Genomic DNA, 24,545 nt, shown 5'->3' with positions numbered 1-24,545 from the left:
ATGGGACTCACATAGGCATTAAAGATAGACAAAGTACTGAAAGGAAATCGCTGGTTTAACATTCACCAAAAGGGGATCAGGCAGACTAGCTGCAACACATGCCCTACACTATTTTTCTATTTAACAAGTCCGTTTCCATAAAGGGCCTCTTTAATAGCTGTCTCTGCCCCTGCAATGTCCCCTATGTTAATGGCTTTCTGAGCAGACCCAGCTGTGCTGTGGGAGAAGACAAACTCAAATTTGGGTGTTTTTATTTTCTGTCTCCCAGGAGAATTGAAGTCCCTTGCTCAGAGCCCATCAATCACTTTGCAAATAGGAACAAGGGCCTCTTTATCCTATATACAATCTTTGTTATTTCCTTCTGTTTAAATAAAAGCAATCACCCTCCTTCAGGAAAAGGTGCTTGATCACATTATCTTATAAACCACAGATCAGAGTTTGCTTCCCTGCTGCTAATTCCCCAGGCTTGCTTTTTGCCAGTGCGTTCATTACTTCTTATCAGAAATTCCTATTTCTGAGCAAAAAAGAGCGCTTTTCCCCAGGAAAAGCTGTGTCCAGGCATGGAGAAGAGGGGTGTGCGAGAGGAACATTATCTTTTTTTAACTATTAGTTTTACCTGATGCGGCAGGGGAGGCAAACCATATGCCCCTCTCAGCTGTGCTGAGCGCAGGGGCTGCAAGATGAGCTGGTCCCCATGTGGGTGAGACAAAATTGCTGGAGGCTAGAAGCAAATTGGTCCTGACTGGAATATCTCTTTACAACGACTGCTTTACTGGTGCACGCACCCTTTCTTCCAAGCAGGGCAGGCAGTGCTGGACATCCAGAAGGACAAGATGCAGTGCTGGCTGCGTGGCAGCGTGGGGACAGCAAAAGCAAGCGAGCCGTGAAAAGTCACGTGAACCAGTCGTGTTCTGTCCCGATATGTTCTTGCCAGCTCCGACAGCCGCCCTGGGGAGAGCTTTCCCCAGCCACTGCATCTCTGACGAGCTGGAAAGGAAGCGCAGGAACGGTGCTCTGTTCTGCTCAGGTCCCTCCGCCTGGGCCAATGCATCCTCACGAGGTGTCATCACGAGCCCATTGCTGTCTGCTTGCACACAGGTGTCCAGATCGCAATAGTGGGCACTGCCAAAACGTTCGAAGGGTGGGTATCCCAGATCCGACGAGTGATGCACCGAGCGCTCCGGCACTGCTGGGTCCCTGGCACCTCCGAGGAGGGAGGAGGACATTCAGGGTGACAACGTGTGTCGTAACAGCCCCATGGGAGAAGCATCTTCCTTTGCAGTTCTTACGAAATGCTATCCTTTTTTTCAGAAAGTCCATATCTCAGTATTATCCTGGGATTATTATTACCGCCTCATTTTATTTTCCTGTTATCTGCTTGCTATAGGCTTTCCTGAGTCCTCCAGCATCAGTGACATCTTGTAGCAACAAGTACAGGAGGCTAACGGCATTACACAAATAATTTCCTATCGCCACTTTTCAGCATGTCCCTTTGATTTAATTGCCTGTTACCTTGTTTTTAAATTACAAGGAGAGTAGTAATGTCCTGTTGACTTTCCCTACACAACTTACCTTTTGACCCTTTTTCTCATGTCACTACTTTTCTGCTAGAACTAGCGGAGAGATTTTGATACAGATTTTTTCCCTCTCTTGGCTCCCTGGTTTGGCAAATCATTCTGGCATGGAAAAATAAGTTTGTGGTGACTATAAAAATATTTCCTGGAGGTGTTCGCTTTCTCTATTTCTAGCAAAATTACAAAAAGGAACATTTTAATTAAGGGTTAGTATCTGAACTTCTACTGCCTCTTTCTTCCTTCAAAGGGGATAAATTTTTGAAAATGACAAGTAGCGGGGAGAAAAAGCCCAAGTGTTTTTCCGTTTGCCCTCTCCTTCTTTCCAGTGGCAAAAGACTATTTAGGTGAAATTTTCCTTCTTCCTTTTCAGGGCTTGTGTGTTCCATTGCAGGTACATGTGCACCATTAGCATTTCCCATCCTGGTTTGGTCCCATGGTCTTGGGGTCCCCTGTTTTCCTAGCATGTGTGGCTGAGTGTCTTTCCCCGGGGAACTGGTACTGGGCAGGGAGGAGCTGGAAGGATGTTGACATACGGCTGCAATGCACACCCAAAACCAGGACCTGAGGATTGCTCCTGTGTGCCTCTCTTCAGACACAGCCTCCCACATCTGGGCATTGCAGTCTGCTGCTGTCGGCCCACCCTTGACTGGGACTGACTGGGGCAGTACTGGGAGCGCAGCAAGGGGGTGAGCAGACGCAGCACACGGGTCCGCTCGTGCTTCTCGGTGCTGTGCCCCTTCGCCTCCGCAAGCTGGGAGTCGCTGCAGCTGCTGTGATGCAGAACAAAGCGGTGCTGAGTGCTCCAGCCCAGAGGTCTGCCAGGCCAGCAGGCAGCACAAAACCTGGGATACGGAGAAAGCTCCTTCTGCCCCCCCCGCATGGGAAATGCTGCCGGCAGAAGCACTGTCCTGTCCCGGCTCAGCAAGTTGCTGCTAGCACAGGCTCTCTCTGGCCCTGCTTGAGACTCACCAGGTTCTTCACAGATCCACAGAGCAGGGAGGAGATTACAGCAAAACACCCAGATATTTGCCCTGCCCTTTATGGCCAACTCTGAAACTGAGGGAAAGGTCCCTGGGGGGCTACAGAAGTGGAAATCACATGCAATGGTCTGATCCTGCAGTCTGGTGAGCTTCAGGGTAGCTCTGTTGACACGCCCATGACCCAGGCTCCCTAACCATCCCTTGTACCCCACAAGAATGGCATTGACTTCCCCCCAGAAGAAAAAGGATGGGAAAAATATCAGGGCAGTTAGGTCAGCTGGATGGGAGCTGTTGGTATGATCATTGCTGTTGGGCCAGCACAGCAAGTGCAGAAAGGATCCCTTTGCTGGGATCCTTCAGCCACCAGCCCCATTTCCTTCCCTAGGCTTCATCCTCTGGCTCTGGGGTCTGGACACAAGTGATGAAGTAGGTGCAGAGCTGGAAGAAGCCGGGCTAGCACTCTGATAGACTAAACACACCATGTGAAGTGGTTTTTGACATTCAAGCTGGGCCAAGCTGGCATGGAACTTTCCATTACAGTGCTTTGTTTTGCTGAAGGAAAATGTGACTTCTGCGCAATCAAAAACTTCCAGAGGAGACACATCAGTTTCTCTTTTTATCTTCAGAAACACCTGACTGGAATATTTTGAGTCAGATGCAGTGATTTCTGTTGAAATGATCACCTTGGGACAACACAGCTCCACAGTCAGCTCACTATGAAATCATTCTGCTCTCACAAATACTGCTATGAATACACTCGTGTCTTCAGGGACAGGCTTGGTGCCATCTCTTTACATGGAAAAGAGTGTCTGAGGAGTCTGCGACCAGCTCTGCTTGCATGAAATATGGACCAGGCATTAGCCAGACAGTCCCACGTCCCCCTCTCTTACCGCTCCTCAGGACACGATCTCAGCCACCCACACATTATTTCTGAGTCCTGCAAAGGGAAGGTGCACAAAAGCTACAGCCCTGAGAAGCAGCTAAACAAAGCTGGATAACACACGGAGCCAAGGCTTACAAACACTGCAGAGTCGTGCCAACTGCACGCCCAGTCAGTGGAGGAGAAAGTAAATTCATGGCACAAAACCTGGGGAAGACACCTGCGATAGAAGATGATTGCCGTGTTCCCTACTTGCAAATGAATCACTGCTCAGCAACGCAAAGGTCATATTTGCAAAACACTCACTTCCTTTTCTTCTTCCTAACAAAGAGGTTTTGGCTTGTTCAAAAAAGGCTTTGATTTCCCGGTCATAAAGTCTGCTGAGGTTCTGGGCATAGACCTGGAAAGTAGAGAAATGGCCAGATGAAAGCAAAGACCAAATTTTAGTATTTCAGACCTTTTCCTTCAACACAATGTCTGCCACCGAGTCCCAGACTGCTTTCTGTCAAGCACAGAGGTCCAACACCATGTGGCCAAGATGGCCATATACTTTCCTAGAAGGTCCAAATGCTGGAAGCTTGTGGGTGGTATGGATTTGGTGAAACCAAGCTCTCCTCATGAATTGAGGAGATTCAGATTGACTAATCTATTCCTGGTGGATTGTTTGCAATATTTGTTCAGGACTTCAGCCATACCTTGGGGAGATCACAGAACAGAACTGGGTTGGCGTTCCTCAGCCAGGCCATGAGCGGGGTGTAGGGCACCAGTTCCTCATGGTGGAGTCCATGGCTCGGTGCAGATAAGTTGTCAACGGCCTGACCAAGAGCAGGGACCTGAGCATTACCCTAAAGCAACAGAAATGGCAGAAAGTGTCAAATCAAACACAGCCTTGAAAAGCTCTGTAAAATAATTGCTTCATAATCGCCCTTGAATTTCCAGTTCTGAACACGTTTCAGAAGCAAATTTAAAGGGTGAAGCAGAGCATGCATGATCACTTTGAAATCTAGTTTTAATCCCATGTCCTGGGAACAACTCTGAGCCCAGAGGAATGAGCCAGCCCATCAGTAATATGTGGGATAGTCCAGCTAAGCACAGTGGTGTGGAGAAGACACAGGAGGAAAGCTCATTGTTCAGGAGCATGCTGGAAATTGTCCCTCCAAGCACTGGGAGGCAGGTATGTCTCAGGGGAGGTGGGATGCAACGGAGAGGAAGGATGCTGCACAGTTGATGCAGCACATCTGCCAGGGTCTGACAGCGCTGGGGCATCACACCCACCACTCAGAGTCATTTAGGTGGGATGGGAGCTCGGCAGGTTCAGAGTGGGTCCAGGTGGAGCAGCTTGCTCAGGGGTGTGTCCAGTCAAGGCCTGAAAATCTCCAAGGATGGAGATTCCACAGTTCCCTCCCAGTTCCCTGCCAGTCACATCACTTCCCAGAGTCAATGCTTCAAAGTAAATGCTAAAGATTTATGGAAATAACGCTAAGGATTTGGGAGTCACTCCTTTTCTCTTCATGAAATGAAATCTAGAAGAGTAACATTTTCTTTTGAGATTTCTGCCCACCGACGCACTGTCCACCGTACCTTGTAAACTGCAAGAGGAACACTTGAAAACATTAATCAAAGGATCAAGGGATTGGCTTTTATCCTGGGATTTTATGTCACAAACAGATGAACAACCACCACCACGCCCAAAGTAAAACAAGAAAATCTAAAGCAAAAATCTTCAGGCCTAGGCACTTTGTAACATGACCAGAGGATTAATGACTGTCACCGGAGGAAACCTGATAGACAAAGAATTGTGCTGGATTTCTTCTGTGTGCCTGCAAAACTAACCAGGGGGCTGGGGGGCAATGGCAGGGTGAAGGTATGTGAAAAGACCTTTCTGGGGAGACGCTTTTGGAGAATCCTTTTATGGTGACATCCCCTATACTGCTGGTACTATTTTACCAGAATATGCAAATCTCCCAGGATTTTGAGGTGCCACATGAAGAGCGAAGCCCACCTGCAGCTCAAAGATGCTTGTAATGTGACTGATGAAAGAGTTTTCAAAGTTCTGCTTCAGTGTTTCAAACATGATCAGCTGCTCAGCCACAGACTGCAGTTTCCGATAACCTTGAGATAAAAAAAAGAAGGTATCATGGTATTGAGCAGCACGAGCTGTCATGGCTGTAGACCAGCATTGCTCAGCACACTGGCAAATAAGACAGGTCTTCAAGGAGTAAGATCTGGGATAAATACTAACACCTGAAAGCCAACAAAGGGAGAAAGATTTGCTGTGGTACCAAGCAAATACAGTCAGGGAGGGAGTTTAAAGTAAAAAATAAAAAACCCAAACATTTCAAAGCATCCATCAGTCTGACCATGGCCGAGGACAAATGCCCAGTCTCTTCACAAGGAAAGCATGGGGTTTCATGCCAGGATCAAGTCCCTGTAGACCGGCAGGTCTCCAGCAACACCCACAGTGGACACTGCTACAACAAATTATTGTTTTTCCATGGTCAAGTACAGATAACTGGGTTGCCCCAAGAGACCACAATTTCTAAATGTGTCTTTCCACCAGTTCCTTTTTGAACTATAAGAGGTGTTGTACCCAGATGGTAGACAGTGGTGCCTTACATCCAGGTATTTAGAGGAATTGTATAGATGCTTGCCATAAGTTTGCCTCAACTGTAATGTGAACTGGACCAGCTGGTGCCTGGGTCCAGAGGGGGGTGCCTCCAGACCTGCCTGTGGTGCGTTGATGCCCCAGCTTGGCCCTTTGCAGCGTGAATTGGATTTCTCTAGGAATGGAGCCAATCCTCCCCCCACCAGCTACTTCTCTCCATGGATGTTCAGAGGTAATGTCACACTGGCTTTCCCAGCTCTGCTTGACTGTGCTTCTAGGTGAAGCTGCCGAAGACTTTGAAAGATTCAGCAATATCTCCAGAAGAAAGCCGACCCTGCAAGCCTGTTTCCCCAGCTTGCAACTCTGGGTGCACTGCAGGGAAATAGTATTTGTAGCTCTGCACCTTATACCCCAGGTCCCCCCAGGTCAATGCTGCTGCTTAGCTTCCCAAATACATGCCTGCCTTCTATTTCTTTTCTGCTTTGCCCAGGCAGCATGCAGGGCTGCCCAGCAAGCGTGTGAGCTAATTCCTGGGAACGTCCCCTCCAGTTTCAGCGGTCCAGGGACACCTGCAGAGGCTGGACAGCACGAAATGGCGCTGGGTGTGCAGCACAGGTTGTGGATGAGCTGGTGGCTCTCCTGTCTGCAGAAATAAATCTGCTCTCTACTCACCAGGCTGTATCTGGATGTTCATGCAGCCAGATAAAGCCTCTGCTGCAGCAATGCAGGCTTTCACTCTGCTGGGGCTGGAAAGATCTGCCTGGCTCAGGGCATTGCAGTGTTCCCTGCTGAGGTTGAGGTGGGTCTAAAAACAAAGCCAGAAGAGAACGCGTAAAAGCACAGCCACCTTTTCATCCCTTCTTATCCCACCCAGAAGTCTGCTGGCTTGAAATAGTTGAGTGCTACCTTCAGCTGCCAGGCTGCATGCGTCCATCAAGAAGACCATGCCGCTCTATCCCCACCAAAAACAAACGTCTGCACAGTAGCAACTGCAGCAGTCGCCAAGGGTGCCCTGGCAAACCTCTGCATGAGTTTCCAAAGGGCCGGCACGTCTGGGATCACTACTGGCAGCAAAATGGTGGGGAGGAGAAAGAAAAAGCTAGGGAAACTGCAGCTTGAGTTACTCAGAAATGAAAAGGTCAATGGCGTAGAGGTCACCATCAGCCGTGGAAGTGAGGATCAGCTGTGCTATTGCAGCACTGTTCTTGCATCTGTGGTATGTTATGTTTGTAAATAATTTGCTTTCCCATATTCCCAGAGGTCATCAAGAGTCTTTCCACTGGCGGTGCTGTCCCCTGCGCCAGGGTCTCTGTCACTATGAGGAACTGCAGAGAAAAGCTCCTTACTCCACAATGGACACTGAGACAGGCCGATGGGCACAAAGTCCACAGCTGATGGCAGACATTGACTTAACAGTTAAGTTACCTTCAAGGGTGTGGGGGGAAAGAAAGCAAAGGAGAGCAAAAGAGTGGAGAAACTCCCATCAGTGGGAAGAGAAGCAATAGGGTCCCTGGACAAACAGCCTCTCCAGGGCTCCTCTCCAGGGCAACAGAGAGTCCCCAGATTGCTTTTCCCATGACAGATGTATAGTTTGCCTCAGGTCCCACTCAAAGTCCCCAGTGGTTTCTCTGCATGGGAGGTTATCAGTGCTGATGGGAACTCAGCTTTGACCAGGGGTGGGTGTTGCATGCTCTGGCTCTAACTGCTCGTTAAGTACCGTGCTTGCGTATTCCTGCATAATGATTATTGGCTATTGAAATGGCTATTGTCTACTAATAAGAGCTGTTTTTCCCTAGTACAAAGATAGAAACTGAAAGTTACCAAGTGAAGGGAGGAAGAAAGCAACTACCCTCAGTGACAATTGCTTCCCACAAGAAACCCCCCAAACCAGACAACAAAGAAGTCCCTCATTTCTAGGCCAGAGAAGCTCTGTAGCCTTTGCAGACAGATAATAGTTTTCAGAGTGTTTGAGGCTCACTGAAAGTTTTTTCTAATACATTCAACAGGCTGAAGGTTTATGTCTTTGCAAATCCACGTACCGTGAGGAAGAGGATCTCATCCACCAGCTTCGCCTTGTTGGAAACGATGCGATGTAGCAAGGAGTTTTCCCTGTGGATGTGGTCCATCTGCTGCTTCACGCTTCCCAGTAACTCATCATAGATCTGCAAGGTCTCTTCCACTCTGGCCACCTCTGCCAGGGCCTCGTCAATGGAGCTCATCAACTGTGTCACCTGCTTCTCAGAAGAGATAATGGCTCTAAGGTTGGCCTGTGAAGTGGAGAAACAGAGGGCTTCAGCACTGTAGCAGGGACTGGTCACCACCATCTCAGAGTCAAATATCCTGACCTTCACCCTCCCAAGGCAAAGCAGAGACTCTGTCCTTACAATGTGCAAGATCCTGTTATAATTGTCTCTGTCCTGCATCACTACCTGCACAAGGTCAATGTCTTATCTTTGCACTTGGCTTAACTCTACATCAGCAACCATCTGCAAAAGTGCCAGGGCAGAACAAAACCCTTCCCTGAGCAAGGCGTACGCTCAGAGGACTTTCCTCTGCCACAGCAAAGAGGTTACTGCGGAGTCGCCAGGCAAATCCAGCCATAAGCAGAATACAATCTTTGTAGGTTCAGAGAGGGCACCAAGCCCTGCTGGTTTCTGCGCCCCACTTTTCCCTCTGTGCACGAGGGAATTCCCAAGCAGACACCGCATGGAGTCTCCAACTCTCGATCCCCACAACTGGTGAAGCCCCCTGAGGACCTGGGTGTCCATCCCACAATATTTGTAAGGAAACATGCCAGCTTTGAGGCACTGGCCATTCTGTCTGGCTCTAACGCATTTATGCAGACCGTGGCCATGCCAAGTGCCTGTCACAGCATGTTTAGCACAGCTCTGGGCATCGCCACTGCTGCCAGGGTGTTACCCAGCTGAGCTGCTCTGGCAGTGGAATTAATAAACAATTAAATCATGCATGAGATATACACGTCTATATGTCTCTAATATGGAAACTGAAGGCACAATTTGCCCAGGGAGGTCTCAGGCGTTTGTTTTGACTGGTGGTAGAGATATAACGGCATGTTAATCACTGCTGACAAGCTCTGCTAGAGATTAACTGCTTCCAAATGTTAATTGTATCATTTTCTGGGCCTGTGTACCATGCGGGATATCAAAGAAAACAATCAATAGACATGGGCCTGGGAGGCGTCAGGCTTCCAGACTGCTATCTTTCTCTCCATTAATAAAGCTTTTAAAGAAGTTTGTCTTTTCTGATATTTCAATTATCTGTTGTCTTTTTCATTAAATGAGGAAGAACAACAGAAATATCTGCATCCCCCAGAACGCCCCACGCTCAGCTCACCAGTGGGAAATGATAGGAGGAAGAGAAGCAAATTCTTGTCAACCCACATCAGGTTATTGTGGCTTGGACCTACCCTGTGCTCTGATTTAGGACCGTGTCTGGAAGCACAGTAGATGCTGGGCATCTACAGTCCTTCTGTTAAGGACTTTCTCTTCTTCAAGCTCCACCTGCATTGCTATCAGGATAAAGATGAACTGGCAGCTCCAGCTCTCGAGGTGCTACATGCCGGACAAGATGCACGGAGGTGCTCCTGAAATGTGTGAGAGCCACTCTGCAGTGCAAACCCGGACCGGGCGGCTTTGGTCTCTCTGGCAAAGCATGGATTACACTCTCCTGTGACAAATGTGGTGCTGTTTTAGGAAAGTGTGGGAGAAAGGACTGTGGGGAATGGCTTCGGATGTAGGCAGATGCACAAAGGATCTAGGAAGGTCAGAGGAATTCTGTAGAAATGAAAAGCCTGATACCACAGCAAACACAGCAAAGCATCTCTATCAAAGGGTCAAGATGAAACTACTCCACTGCAAAGCAATGCCGCTTTCCCATGGGGAGCCCAGTGGTGGCAGGGCAGGCAGAGTTTCACTTGCCAGTGGGCTCAGCAGTCGGATTTGAAGCGGGGCTTGCTAACGCACGCAGATACTCATCTCTGAAAGCACCAACGATGCTAAGCGAATTCTCCTTTTGCCTGGAGCCCAACCAGGCAATGCGGGCCGGCGTGAGGGACCTGGGAGGGAGCAAACGGCCCCGCTCCCGGACTGCCGCTTTCCAGCTGCACGCCAGGGACCCTGGCCCGTGGCCACAGGTTCTGCCTGGAGCTTCACATTTTATTAAATGTTCCTAAATTACAGCCATAAACCTCCCGCAAGCCTGTCACTGCTGCGCCTTCAGATTGTCTTATTAGGGCTTAACAGACCCACGGGGATTTGCCTGGAGCAAAGCATCACCGGTGACACTGGCGGGGCAACTGCTGGCAGAAAGGGCTCTCCGGAGAATAGCCGCTCGGGTAACGTAATAACTCTTTTGCTGGAGGTGGCACAAAGCTGCCGGGAGCTGCCTGCGTCTCGGCAGGTGCTGGGATCCTGCAGGACGTAGGAATACCAATGTAAAAATCAAAGCTCGCTGCCTCCCGGGTGCCCTGGCTGTGCTTTCCTTCCCTCCGAAGCAGCTAAGCGCTTTCTTGCTGTTGGTGCAGTGTTTCACGATCCCCAGAAGAGACGGGTTAGCAGAGGGTGATTAGTATTGTAAGAGGAGGACAAGGTGTTATTACTGGGATGTGGGGAAAAACATTTAAATATATGCATGTGCTAGTCTAACTTGCTGGTATTAATAACACTTAATATCATAGATTAAACCTTAGAAATAGAAACATCTCATTAATTAATTTGTATTAGCAGTAAGTGACATTTATAAATTAAAGGGCATTAAAATAATGTATTCGGCAGCACCTTTCATCTCAAAGAACTTAATAGAGATTTATTAGTTACTCTCATAGGGTATTTTACAGCTGGGAAACAGAGTCGCAAAGTGCCTGTACGACTTGCCAAGAGGAAGCGGGAGCAGACCTCAGGAGTTTCGTCTTCCAGATTAACTACTAAGTTTCCTAGTGTAGTAAGTCACATACAAATACAAATCGGGAATACAGCAAATACTGGCGCTAAAGGAGGTTGGATTTAGGGTTTGTGGTTTCTCGTATGTTTTAGGATATTTCCTTTGGCTTACTTTTTTCCCTTTATTCTTCAGTTACCTACCCATAAAATCCTAGTACCAGATATATTAGCATAAGATAAATGCTCGAAGCAGCTATCTCATTATTTTGCTCCAGCACTCAAAGAAACAAGTTATCCTCTGCAGAAATGCAATAAAATACAGCAACTCTAATAAAGCAAATAAAGCTCACTAGTCTGAAAATAATGTGTGCCTTCTGCATTGGCCCTTTCTACTATAGTTTATCTTTTACTTTTTATCTCCTTCCAGCTCTGTTTCATTTTTTTCCTCTTTTCTTTCTCCCTAGCTGCTGCTTTTCCTTCTGTAGGGATCATTGTTGGCCTTTTCCTTTTCTTCCAGGCATCCTTGTCTGACAGACTACCCTTTCTGCTCTTCATCACCCCCCCACTTTTTACATGCACTTCCATCCCTACTCAGCAGCCTTTATCCTTCCTACCCAGCTTTTTTCTGTTCTCCCCTTCCTGAGGTAACTAATCCAGTCGTGCTCAAGTTAAAAAAAAAAGAAACAAACACCTGAAATAACAGGAATTTTTTATGTATCTGCGATAGCCCTCACAGCAACGCGGCAGGACACAGCCCCACTGCTTCTGCACGTCCTGCTTGTGGATGGCCATGCTGGACCAGGCACACCGTCAGCTGCAGACCTGGCTGTGGATTTGGCAGGAGCCTGGGGAGCTCTCAGTGCCCGGAGGTGTCTGGCAGGCCAACCAGACCCATGGGACACCCGGCCCCGTGCAGACAGGGAGGGGAAGACACACAGCGTGGGCATCGTCACTGCGTTTTCCCCTTGGGAAGGTTCCTGTAAGTCATTTCCAGGTGAGGTTACGGGTGTGGGATTGCTCAAGGTCGCTGCTGACCACTGACCTGGCTGGAGGCACAGCTTGTAGACCTAGCACTAAGGGCCAGAGGCAACACCCCAAGACAAATTTCTTCTGCACTGGTGACTGCAGAAGTGATGGTCCTAATTCACACTGCCTGGGACACAGAGACCATCTATCTGTGCAATGAGAAGGAGATCCTAGAGCTCCCCAGTCTCAGCCACCTCCCTCAGCCAGACACAGAGCCCCCCCACTTCACTTTGCCCCACAGTTAGACCCTTACCCATCCCTGCGCTGCCCCCAGAAATTACAATCCCCCACAGCTACAAATCCACAAGAAGCTGGGCTCCGTATCCCTCCCTGCAGCTGAGTCTGTGCCACTATTTTGTTTTACTCCTCTGCAAAAGGACAGCGGGCTTCATCTGCCCCGAGCTGGTCCGTCACCGTGTTCATTGGAGAGACACCACCCAAGCCAATGTCTAAGGGCGGTTAAGCTCAGCAGAGACAGACATTTGGCTGCTGGGCTGCAGTTACCTGCTTAGCCCCTGCAAAGGGCAGGAGGCCCCGGTACAGTACCCAGTGGGACAAACACCGACCCTCAGAAGGGGAGCAGCAGTGTTCTCCCAACTTGCCCACGAGATGCCTTTTGAGCTGAAGTAGCACAACACGGAGATGAGTTTCTCTCAAATCAAGTGCTCACAGCAAAGGAATGAGCTGACGATACCCAGAGGTGCCCCTACATGCCAGGCACCTTCTTTTCGGTTGAGTCACAGCCCTTGGCCCCCTTACCTCATCCAGCACATGGAGATCGTTGCTTAGCTGCTCCGCAAAAGCCACAGAGTTGTTCACAAGGGGCTTGTACTCCTCCATCAGCTTCAACACATCGGCGGCTTCCTTTGGTGTCATCTCCTGGTACGCACTGAGCTCCTCCTGGCTCTCAGCCTCTGCAGCATCCTTCCTGTCTTCATGGGGCCTTTGTCTCCCTGCATGGGCAGGAGGAGTTGTGGAGATGGCCAAAGCCTTCTAGCTATGGCATTTTATTAGCCCTGCCAATATTAGCCCCAGGGGTCCCATTGAGTCCAAGCGATGTGAGTCCAGTAGTCTCAAGTCTGCTGGTCAGTTAGAATAAGATCGTGGCATGGAGCAAAGAAAGATGTGCGTGGGATAATGGGTCAGCTTTGTAAGAGGGACAAAACAGACATTTGAAATTTAATTTGAGCTGCGGATGTGTTTTTCCTTGCTCCCCTCTCTAGGAGTGTGTGCCAGCACATGTTCATATGTTTGTTATACAAAGCTGAGAAAAACTTCAGAGATGAACAGGCTTCTTGTAATCAAATACTCTGATAGTCATGTGGTGTAGAGTAAAATATATTTTTATATCCATATATATATGTATTTCTTGATATACTGCTGGGGAATGTTACCAGGCAGGCAGCCAGTCTCCCCCTGGCCTGACATTATCAACACTTTACTGTTCACCTGCCCCAACCCAGAGTGCAGATAGCATGTCTGGAGATAAGACAAACTGTCCATCTGTTTTTCTTCCCAGCCTAGGACTGTGTCTCCATGGCAAGGCTCAGTGGATAGATCAGATGGCTGTGCCTCCAGATACACAAAACATGGAACCTCCTGCTTCCCTCTCACTGGTACCCACCTCAGCCTCTCCCATCATCTGCATTCACTGTTTGAAATTTATTCACCTCCTGATCCTAAAGCGATGATAGTGATGATGCAAAAACCCCAAACCACTCTGAGTGTGACAAGGAAACTAATTACCTTCCGCCGCACAGGAGGGGACGTTCACAAATGTGATAGAGCTGGTGAGGAATCGGTGGTTCAGCTTCCACAAGCATCTGATAAAGGTGTTCTTCTCCTCAAAGCTGCTAGCGGTCCACTTGTAAACCTTATCGAACTGCAGATCAAAATCCAGGCTTGCCTAGATGTCAACAGTTAATTACAACATCAATTAGATGCCACTCGCCACACCGCACACACTCAGCACAGGTCTGCAGCACATTTTAATGGCAGGCACTGATGTTGTGAAAACACCCGTGTGCACCTGGAGGAAAAACACCTCCTGGTTGAAGGAGGGAGGGGGATACACCTCCACGCTGCAGTTTTAAGCTTTGGTGTGTTCATTGGCCCCAGGAAGCCACGTTGTGAATGGAGGCTAGCACAGGGCTTAGATGTTAGAGGAGGGAGAGCTCTGTCTGCACGGGCTGCTCAGTCCCTTCAACTGGGGGGGTCATCCTGACAGCTCCCTGAGACCACCTAGCAAAAATCCTGGCTGGACATGCTGGGAAGGTGACCCCAGGGAGACCAGTGCTACCGGCCACATCACGCCGATGACTAGACTGGTTTTGGCGGAGCTGCACAGGTATAGTCAGACTCAGAGCTGATGAAGGGCTAAAAAGGGCTATTGCCCCCAACATCCCCACAACACCCGATGTGATGGACACCGACTGTACCATGCCCAGCGTAAGTGTTGTCAGAAGTTTGTTTTGAAGTCTTTCAATCAATGAATTCCCTGACAAGCTCTGTATATCCAAGCTGGCAGCAGGCAATTCCTCTAGTTAACAGCAAATCCTTCTTTGTGTTTCTTTCCTGCAGTTATAGACATCTCTCCCTGGTCTTCTGCTGCTATCCCAGAGCAACTGGGTAGGATTTGAGAAGTATGTTCATGGCACTTGGCAAACAATCATAGGCATGATAAAAGCACTGAAACTAAAAGGATGCACAGCAATTCTGATCCTAGAAGTGGATGCCAGGACACCCGTAGTGGGTCAGACCAAGCAATCAACCAGTCCCAGTGTCCTGATCCAGCACGCTGATTTCTTTTCAGATCATATAAGTCCCCCACCTTTTACTGCAGGTTTTGGGGGATGAATGCTGATGAATTTTGACAGTGGCCAGTGGCAGATGCTTGGGAGAAAAAGCATTCGAAGGGCAAGTCCAGAGTTATATTGCCTTCAGGATTCCCTGCCAGCCTCCAGCAGCCCGTGATCTAGCAGCTCGCTGAGCCAGAGGTTGTATCCACAGCACTGTGTTTAACAGCCCTTGAAGGACCTACTGTTCCTGATTTCCTCTAATGGTTTTTTGAACTTATTCATAGTGTTGGCATCTACAGCATCCTGTGGCAATAAGCTCTGCAGCATAATGATGTGCTGAATGAGAAAGCTCGAATCAACTGGAGTTAAGCATTCGGGGTAAGCCCGGCATCCCCCCTGCCTCCCACTGCAGATATTCCCCTCTGCAATCCTCATCCAACCTGAAATCTCAAACCTCTCTTCACTCAAGAACTGGGAACACCCAGAAACAAGCTCAGTCCTGAAGTCCCGCCGGCAGCACTGTGGTATCACACATGCTTCACCCAGCATCTCCCAGCAGCCCCATTTCCTGGCAGGGGAAGGTCACCTGAGATAAAAGGAGCATGGACTGGGAAAATAGCACCCTTGGCATTTCTCCACGTTGTTTTCATCCATAGAAGTGTCAATATCTCTACGTCTCTCTATGCCCAAATGATGTAGTCTCACAGAGGGAGAACTCCAGCCACAGGAGACAGTTTTTGCCACTAAGCGGTGTATAGGTGGAGAGAATAAGGGAGGTTGCTGAACTAGGAACATCCCACAGAAAGAAACTCCTTCCTGCACCATCTCCTTAGCTCTGCAGCACAGCCTGATCTCATCTTCTGGAGAACTTAGAAGCCACACTTAACAATTATTGATACTAATCATCATAACAGACATAGAGTGTACGGGGATTGACACAGTCCTACGACGCTTTAAGGGTTGCTTTCTAAACACCTTGAAGCAATACATCACACCCCCGCATCGCTTTGCAGGCTCAGTAGCAGCCCCTGCAACAGCGCAGAGCAGCGATGTCTGGGGGAGGAATTTACAGTGCGCGTGGTTTATAGCATGCCTTATGAGGAGCTATTAAAGCAGGGAGGCATCCGTTAATCGCTTCATAAATATTAATACTGTTTTGGTCAAGGGAGCTGTAGCTTTAAGCACTGCAGGACTTGCAGTGTCAGTACTTTGCTGGTGCCAGGGAACAGAGAGCTTCCCAGCGCACCAGAGCAGACCTGACGACCAAGCCCTTGCTGTGTGTACTGAATATTGACTCACTAGCTGGGGTTTGGCCGTAGGCAATACTATCTGCTAAGCGACAGAGGAGAGCTCTTGTTTGGATTTCCATGGACTTGCCAGGCCATGCAACAGGGAGGGACTGGGTTGAGCACTGGGCTGCACTGGGGAGCTTGCCTTGTGCTGGGGTCTCCATGGTGGGACCCTGAGAGATGTCAACACTCCTGGCTGCAGCCTACTGCTTCAGCCTCTCCTCTGTCTGGGCACTTTCTGCAGCAGCTTCAGCTGGAGAGTAGATTCCATTTTAGGAATGATATGGACAATTCTGGCTGCCCACATTCAAGAAAGACAAATTCAGTCTGGAAGAGGGCTCCAGGCCTGATGAATGGAAGAGAGAAGTCAATACAGAAGAGGAGACTAAGAGGTCAGTCTGCTTAGCCTGCCAGAAGGAAGGTTAATAGGGGAGGTGACTGCAACCTCAAAATACATCTGCAAAGGAGAAGAGCTGTCTAACCTAAAGGACAGCCATGGCACATGCGCAAGCAGGGATGGTGTGGGCAGGAATACAGGCTGGGAGTCATAAGAAGGCTTTAGCCATCGGGACAACCAAGTTCTCTGTTTGCCTCCCAGTAGGAGGGGTCTCAAAAATACACCAATACTCTAAGATAAAGTATGATCACTTTATCTCATTGGGATGGCAAGTGAGGGGGAAAGGACTGAAAATCCTGGAGGTATCTTCTAATCCTAACTCCTCAGGAGCCAAAGCAGTTTAGAAGACTTGGTGGAGCCAGGCTCATCTGCTATAAGAAAGCTCAGGCAGGATGAAAGCATGTATTTCCTTGTGTGCAGGAAAATGTAAGAATGAGATATCAGTTCAGTTCTACCCATAGGATCAAGATGCCCTGCAAACCTGCAGTTGTGATTTTCCTTTCAGACATGTTGTGCAGATGTACTTTATTTGTCCTGGATGTAGAACTGGAAAGCTGTTCTTTTTCTCATTTATTTCTATGCTTATGAAAACCCAGGCACCTTGCCAAAGCCCCTGGAACATTCACATTAATAAAAAAACTAATTATAACAACTTTAATGACACTCTGCCAGCCCCAGCAGCGGAAAGGGAATATCTTGTCCATGTTTTCTTTCCCAAAAACCTTAATGTCACCCTAAAAGCGCAGACTCACGCTGACTCCAGCTCTCTATAATCCTTCTTTCAGTAAATGCCTCCATTTAATCTTTAAATACCCTATGCAAATGTCTGTCAAGAAGCTTTGTCAACATGGATCGACAGATGGGCCTGACAGTGTGTTCTGCAAATGCTGGAGACCTGACAAGAGCAGCACTTTGCAGCCCATCTCTCCAGCCTCAGAGGGCTGCTGCAAAGAGCTTCAGGAGGACCTCTGCCTGAGGAATAAGGGAAGTTTGCCCACTGGTTTTGATGGAAGCTATGTCCATGCAGCGGTCACCCACTCACTGCTCACCCTGGTCAGGTACTTGGCCAACCTGACATTTCCTAACTTAGAGAAAGATGACTTAGGAGGGAGGAAATCACTCCAGCCTCAGCATCCTGGGCACAGGCATCTCCCTGGAAGAGATGAGGGAAACGACAAGTCCAAAAGCACTGATGTACGGTGGAGGAACCATCCAGGGAGGGACGTCGGTTCACCACACTCTAGCAAACAGCTCTGAGGGAAGGCAGAGGGCTTATAAATTTTTTTAATGGGGTCGTTTCCTCAAAATTAGCATAATTCAGGGCTAGCTCAGTCCTATATTAGAAATCTCATACACACACACACAGATCCCACTGCTCTTCCCACCATCTAAACGTTTGGGCTGAGCTCCAGAGGACCCAAATACCCCATGGATCCTGGTCTGTGTCTCTCTAGCTTCATATTCATGTCTCTCCCCCATGATCAGTTCTGCCCTTTGCCACAGAAGGAAAATCAAACCTACCTGGTTGAGACTCTTGCCATCTACCAGCTTCAGCTCTGCTAAAGGCCACCTGTAGGCTATCTTGTACTGCTCTGCTCGGTCCACCTTGACCTTCACCAGAAACGGCTGCATTGGCCTAAAGGTGTCCACTGAGGATGAGAGACAGGGGAAAAAAGACCAAAACAACCCACAATATTACTGTTAGCCTGGTACACGACAATTCAGTGTGAGTGGACAGGTACAGATGGAAACACAGACACTGATTTTGCATTGTGGCTGTATGGAGAGATGCTACAGGGTTTCTACTGGCTTTTCCCTTCATTAAGTATTTACATATGGGAAGTGCTCTCCGGGGTCTAATCCAGAGTACTCTGAAGTCTATGGAGGAATTCCCAATAATTTCAATGAGTTTTAAACCAGGCCATTGTGCTCTAGACAAGGCACAAGTAATATTTCAGCAAGATCCAAATGTGACAGGAACAGGGTGCCCTAGTGCAGTGAGATTTATGATCGTTACATCCCATATTGCTGGCCGTACAACAGGGTCCAAAAGCACTGCATTGTTTGACTGATACCCACACCAACATATCCTATCAAAAATCAATTCCAGTGCCAATTAGCCTAGAGTCACCTCTTGGTTCATCTGGAAGGCGGTCACTGTACATGATTCTGGCTATTATAATTTAGAACTCCCATGTGAGCTAGATATCTCCAGAAAGCTGACATGGACAGTTCCAGGGGTAACTCATGTATTTTAGATGCTACATATAGGGTGGCTACATCATCCCTTTGAGATATTCCTCCTGCCCTCCACTGACTACAGAGGGAGTTGAAGCATATCATTTAGGTCAAACACTATAGCTAAGGCTGTCAGAAATTAATCCTCTAGTACGTGACTATGCTGTCCTGAAGCTCATGGGCAGGAAAGTCTCTCCCCTGTAAGTGTGTCAAAAAAATCTATGCTAACAACTTCTCAGGAGTGATGGAGCAACTAGAAAAGCATAGACCAAAGGAGATGGAAAATTTCCCAAAGCACTTGCACCTTTGGATCTTAATCAAATAACTACATACTCCTGAAATGTCTGGGTACTGTTAAAACTTTCACCAAAACTATGGAGAGAGAGAATGACGCTGTAATGCTGTGTCATGTTAGAATGGTTTGTTGCTGATCTCTAATGACAGATTTGATGCAAATGGTAAAAAACACCCTTACATTGGTCTGAGCAATCCTGCAAACCCCAGGTCTCTCTAACCAGCTAAAGATCATCCAACATTCAAGAGGGAAATTATGCTTTTGTTGCCAGTTCTTCACATACTGTACTGACATGGCACAGCTCCTACCTTTGAATTAAGATTTCTTTCATTTGATCTTAAAATACAGCATTCCAAATAGCGGTCCTATCTCTTCTCCCAAATTAGGAAAAGAGCCATCAGAGACCAAACTCTCTCACTAGAGCTGCAAGAAACCTTCCTGGGTTTGCATCTCAACCAGTGTCCCAGCCCCCCGGGGTTCTTACCCACGACACAGAGAATGGACATCTTCTTCTTCTTCCCTGTCTTCCAGACACGAATGGTTTCCAGCAGCCTCTTTTTCTGCGGGTTGAACACATCTTTTTCCAGTGAGGTCCAAAGAGAAGCCATGGTGATACCCGAACACAACAGCAAGTGGTAGCTGCCTGTGCCTCCCGGGGATGCTCACAGTCTGTGAAACACAGTTAGGCTGGAGAGATGATCTGCACATAAGATCCTGGCACACCCGTAAAATACATTACCCCCACACTGATTTAATCTCTGTTGTCTTGCAGACAGTGTAAGTGTTAAGTAATTGTTGTAGACTTGAGGCCAGAAAAGCCTTTTATAATCAGCTGGTCTGAATTCCCACCCAGTCCCAGCAGGACATGCCAGTGCATCCAGCCCAATAAGGCCACAATAAAACTTCCCTAATTTCTTCCAAAAACCCATCCTTTTTGGTTCCAGCTCAGCATAGTGTCTAGAGCAACAGGACCATGTCCATGGGCAGGTGAAACCAGTTCACAGCTACAAGCAACCCATTGCCTGATTATTTTTGTTGGTTCACATCGTTTCAGCCCTGCTGAAGAAATCACCCTCCTGGGTCACACAATGCAATGTGCAAACTGAGCCGGGGTGCCTTGCAATCAGCATGGGATGGACGGACTTAACTGTGCAAACAGTGCTGCAAAAAAGAAGCCCAATTCTGCTTTGGCAGCTCAGCTGTGGGCCATCCTGCCCCTCGGAGATCTCTGGGGCTTTAGCTTAGCAGAAATGCACAGCAACCCTCTGAGGACAGACCAACTTGCCGGTCCAGCTGCCTCGTCAACCTTGTGCCATGCTGAGCAGCCCAAGCATGCAGAGACACAACTCTCAGAGTGATGCTGGAGCCTTGCAGGAGTGGGAGCAGAGCCCTGGCTGGGGGGGGGCAGAGGGAAGCTCACAGGGTTGCAGTGTGGGCATGGGGGGGAAGGCAGGCGGCTTGCTAAGCTATCTGCCTTGCAGGAGATGTTGAGCTGTCTCTCCATGCCACGACGGTGTGCGGCTGGAGTTGCACAGCCTCCGCGACCTCCCTGGCCACATCCTGCCACCACAGCCTGCACCCACCTTGCTGTGCCCTTGTGCTCCCCAAATCTCGCCTCCCATGGGTCCCGCTCTGGTCTCCTGCAGCCACGCAAACCAGGGCAGATGCTTCCCCAGAACGGCCAGCTTGCCTTCCTAAGCCCCCCGCCTCGGTCCCTGGGGCTTGGACTCACGAGCAGCAGAGAGAAAGTGTCCTACGCAGAGCGTGAAAGCACTCGCAGGTTTCACACGCTTGCTGACTCGTTAGCAAATCAATATTAAGAGCCAGCAGGTCCTAAACTCCCAAGGAGACCCCTGCTCTCCTGCTCTTTCGAGCTTCCCTGGCTCCAAGCTAATCAGCTAATTAACCTGAAGGGAGAAGGGGGATACACAGAGGGAATGGGAAGCCCAGGCACGGTCTCAGTTACTGGGGTTGAGCCCCTCCTGCAGACTGCCACGTTTGTATTCCCTGGCTATGTGCTGCGAGCAAGCACTTCATGGAGATGTGCATGCACTCACATAAGCTCTCCAGCCAGCTGAACAAATGCAGATTTTTTTTTGTTTCATAGTCTAAGAGGAAACAAACCCCAACTACTTCTTCTCCTCCTCATTTTGCTTACATAGCTGAACGTGCTTCACGGCCCGAGAACGGCTGTAAGGTGCATGACTAGAAGTCATCTAAGGAAACAGCAGTGTTCAGCTTTAAACCATTGCAGCGTCTCACGACATTTTGCAAAAGCAACATGGCCACCACTTTACAGATGAGGAAAGTGCAGTAAGAAAGCAACCTAGTCAAGAGAATCTCTCCTGGCTGCCTCCTGAAAAGCAATGCTCAAAGCACCACGATGTCTCGGACACCCGTGTCGCAGGAGAGCCCTGTCTCTGAGTCCAGCCCGCAGAGAGCAAGGGAGATGGTCGACTGCAACCTCGTGAAAGCTCAGGCAAGCTCAGCTTAGTGCTAGGCTGGAACAAGACGGCTTGATTCAGTTTGAAGTATTGAAACACACTGATTCGGGTCAACCGAATGCAAGAAGGAAAGGGTTTGTTTAAATAGGCTTAGCAGAAGCAGTGTTTTTCACAAGAAAAGCGTTGCTTGTTCACAAACTGCTTTTTTTTCCATCGACAATATTCTTAATGTAAAATTCTCACACAACTTCCTAGTCAGACCTAAGACTCACATATTTCCACTGTAAGTCAAACCCAGCACTATCAGGGAGGAGATGACAGTTCATGTCCTGTGTGTCATGTATAAACCCTCAGAAACAACCAGCCGTTATATTACAGCCTTTGATCTAGGTGGTGAGGAAATAAGCAAAGTGGCTACAACTAAAAAGTTGCATTTAATGCAAATATTTTAGGAAGAATTAGGGATAAATAAAAACATAGACTGTAGGAAAATAATAATATTTACAACACACACTTTGAATGTTTTCTAAGAGAAGTTCATTGTTACTGAAATTTACTGGTTGCTCTGCAATGAGCTGAAATGAAATCTACAAGAGCTCCCTCCTCATAGTGATGGGGCTTTCAGCTCAGCCACATAGTTAACAAGCTTGAAGTCACTTCCACAATTATTTAAGCTTTTTCTACCATGGCTGTGACCAAAAAAAAAAAAAAAAGAAATTTGCTGCTAAAATGATTCTGTCACCATAGCATCTGTTTGAATGCAGTCCGTCACCGGGTTATCTTGGTTTCTCCATCCCTGTCAGCTTTTCAGCCTCTCTAATGGCATTCACCTCCGGAGGCAGGCAGGATGGCAGCCCGGAGGCCTGACCATCTACACCGCTATTGCTTTCGAACTCACTAATTCGTTTATAATAGCACTTGAGCAACAGCTACAGGAAAATGATTGAAAGCCAAAGTAATAGAGGGCTCGCTGCTCCCTGATAAGTTAATGCAGAAAGCACAATACTTTCCATGAATGTAATTGAAAAGCTGTCTGTAGCGGAGCCAGTTAACCCCCCCATTTTCTAGAGACAACCTGTAAGACTTAAAGATGTCAGTGAAACCTTCCTGAAATTTTCACAGAGGTGCACATCACCCCTCCAGAGAGCTGACAGCAAGGAAGAGAGCGTTAGTGAAAGGAAGAGCGTTCCAAGACTTTACCAGCCACGTCTTGCTGAGGATGAATTGTGGGATTTCAGTCGCAAGAAGCCTTAGGACAGGAAACAGTTTGCTGGTAAAACGAAAGCTTTAAGAGAAAAACAGGAAGCCTGAAGGACCTGAGCGAAGCCGCCGGCTTGAGGTCGGGGCAGGAAATCCCCCATGCGAGTGCTGCAGGGACCAGGTGCGGCCGAGGGGAAGCGGAGCGTCGGAGCGGCTGGGGATGAAGTGGGGTTTCGACTTAAAGCAAAGCAAGGTAAAATTGCCCTCCATTTCCTCTTTGTTCATTGAAGAGAGCCCAAGTGCTGAACAGAGAACAACTGGGGTTTGACCTCAAGTCAGATGCCGTCTCCCGAGTCCTCCTCCTTTAACAAAGGGTCTCAGAAACCCACAAGAGATTTAGGAGTCAGACAGGATGCTAACGGCACAGTACATGCCCTCGTTAAGCAAGATGCATAATCAGGATGCATAATTTAGCTTTAAACATAAAGGAAGCCTCATGCTGTTGCCTTGTAACACCTTGGGATACACTTTAGTATTAACCAAAAGCCAGGTCCTGTCGAATCCAAAGGACCATAGTCATTTGGGGACAGGTGTTGGTGCAAGTGCTATTCCACAAATAACTGAGGTCTGTGCTGGAGCCAGAAGCAATAACCCAGAGAGGAGCCAGAGTCAGGAGCTAGGACCGAGGATTTGGAGAGTGGCACGGAGAAGCAGTCTCAAGGTCTAGCAGTGGGGCAGCAGGGCAGTAGCTGTGAATGATATCTTAAGAATCACCCTCATGGTCCAGGTGGAAGAGTTGGTTCTTCCTTCCATCCTTTGTGGTCCTCAGCTGGGGAGAAAGCCTGATATACTCTTTTGGTGGCAATGTTTTAGGGGAAATGAGAGCTCTATGTTTGCCTAATCTCTGGAAGTTTCATGGCCATAACCCGAGGAGGGAATGCTCTGGTCCCAGCTCACGTGGGCTTCAGCCTTGGCTTCAGGTACTGTGCTAGTGCAGAAATCTCAGTCTTAAATATATCTGGGGCTTGAACCATTGACACCTTTGACGGGTAACAAAGGTAATCTGGCTTTCAGCCAGTGCCAGGAACTGCCTGGGAACCATGTGCCTGGAGCTGAACTGCGCAGGGTGACCTTAGCTAGGAAGAAGGCAGACAGACCCATCTCTGGTGCAGCCTGCATATTGCCTTCATTTTTAGCTTCAGAATCAGGTTTTGCAGCCCTAAATGTGCCCTGTTCCCATTAAGCAATGCAATAATTCACTGAGAAGCCCTATCCCAAACCTCCGCACCAGCTTACGTGTTTTGATGTCATTGACATATACCCATGCCGTACCTCGCTGCCTCAGCATGAATCTAAACTGGCAGAACAAGGGCTTAAAAGGCAACAGGCACTGGGAAGTGGCAATGGTTTAATTGAACTGTTAATTTACCAGGTGTTGATGGTTACAGGGGACACTGCGAGTCACAGCCCACAGTAAACTATGGTCATTTCTCCTTCTCCAGCATGTTACAGTGGGGCTGTGACCGAGCACTGGTTAGGTCAGTGAGGTTGCGTAGGCTCCAAGTTAATGCCCTGGTGTCATGTCTGGATGCCAAACATCACCGAGTAAAGCTGTATCAACTTGTCTGCTGTGTTGGCGCCTTGGAAAAACAACTTATTTAATTTGTGAGCTTCAAGGACATTATTTGCACTCTGGAGGGTAAATTACATGGGGCAAGCATTATGGAAGAGAGAAAAATATGATCGCAGCGCACAGCAGGACTGCATTAACACAGTATCATTTACTGCGAGACAGTAAAGATGCTATGCCAGGGCTTCCATTCATGACTCCATATTATTTCCATAAACTCGATCTTCTTAACCTCTTCTGGCTCACGGAGCGGATTTTCTTCTCTTCCAGCCAGCTGCGCACACCTTCATT

At 48.3% G+C, this 24,545-nt stretch overlaps 1 protein-coding gene across 1 annotated transcript in view; it reads right to left on the bottom strand.

Annotated features, from left to right (window-relative positions):
- Positions 1–19,588, bottom strand: part of LOC104832734 (exocyst complex component 1-like) — a 28,441-nt gene extending 8,853 nt beyond the window's left edge. Inside the window, exons 1-9 of the mRNA XM_010569081.1 lie at positions 19,465–19,588; positions 17,969–18,096; positions 13,710–13,869; positions 12,723–12,916; positions 8,079–8,306; positions 6,712–6,844; positions 5,437–5,546; positions 4,130–4,279; positions 3,741–3,834 (exon numbers count right to left, since the gene is read on the bottom strand). Of these exons, the coding sequence (XP_010567383.1) occupies positions 3,741–3,834; positions 4,130–4,279; positions 5,437–5,546; positions 6,712–6,844; positions 8,079–8,306; positions 12,723–12,916; positions 13,710–13,869; positions 17,969–18,096; positions 19,465–19,588 (1,321 nt within the window). The remainder of the gene's footprint in view (positions 1–3,740; positions 3,835–4,129; positions 4,280–5,436; positions 5,547–6,711; positions 6,845–8,078; positions 8,307–12,722; positions 12,917–13,709; positions 13,870–17,968; positions 18,097–19,464) is intronic.
- Between the last annotated feature and the right edge of the window lie 4,957 nt (positions 19,589–24,545).

Source organism: Haliaeetus leucocephalus, unplaced genomic scaffold (genome assembly GCF_000737465.1).
Source record: "Haliaeetus leucocephalus isolate CR32 unplaced genomic scaffold, Haliaeetus_leucocephalus-4.0 Scaffold262, whole genome shotgun sequence".
Classification (NCBI taxonomy): Eukaryota; Metazoa; Chordata; class Aves; order Accipitriformes; family Accipitridae; genus Haliaeetus; species Haliaeetus leucocephalus.
Note: the sequence above shows the minus strand (reverse complement) of the source record. Positions and strands in the feature narration are given on the sequence as shown.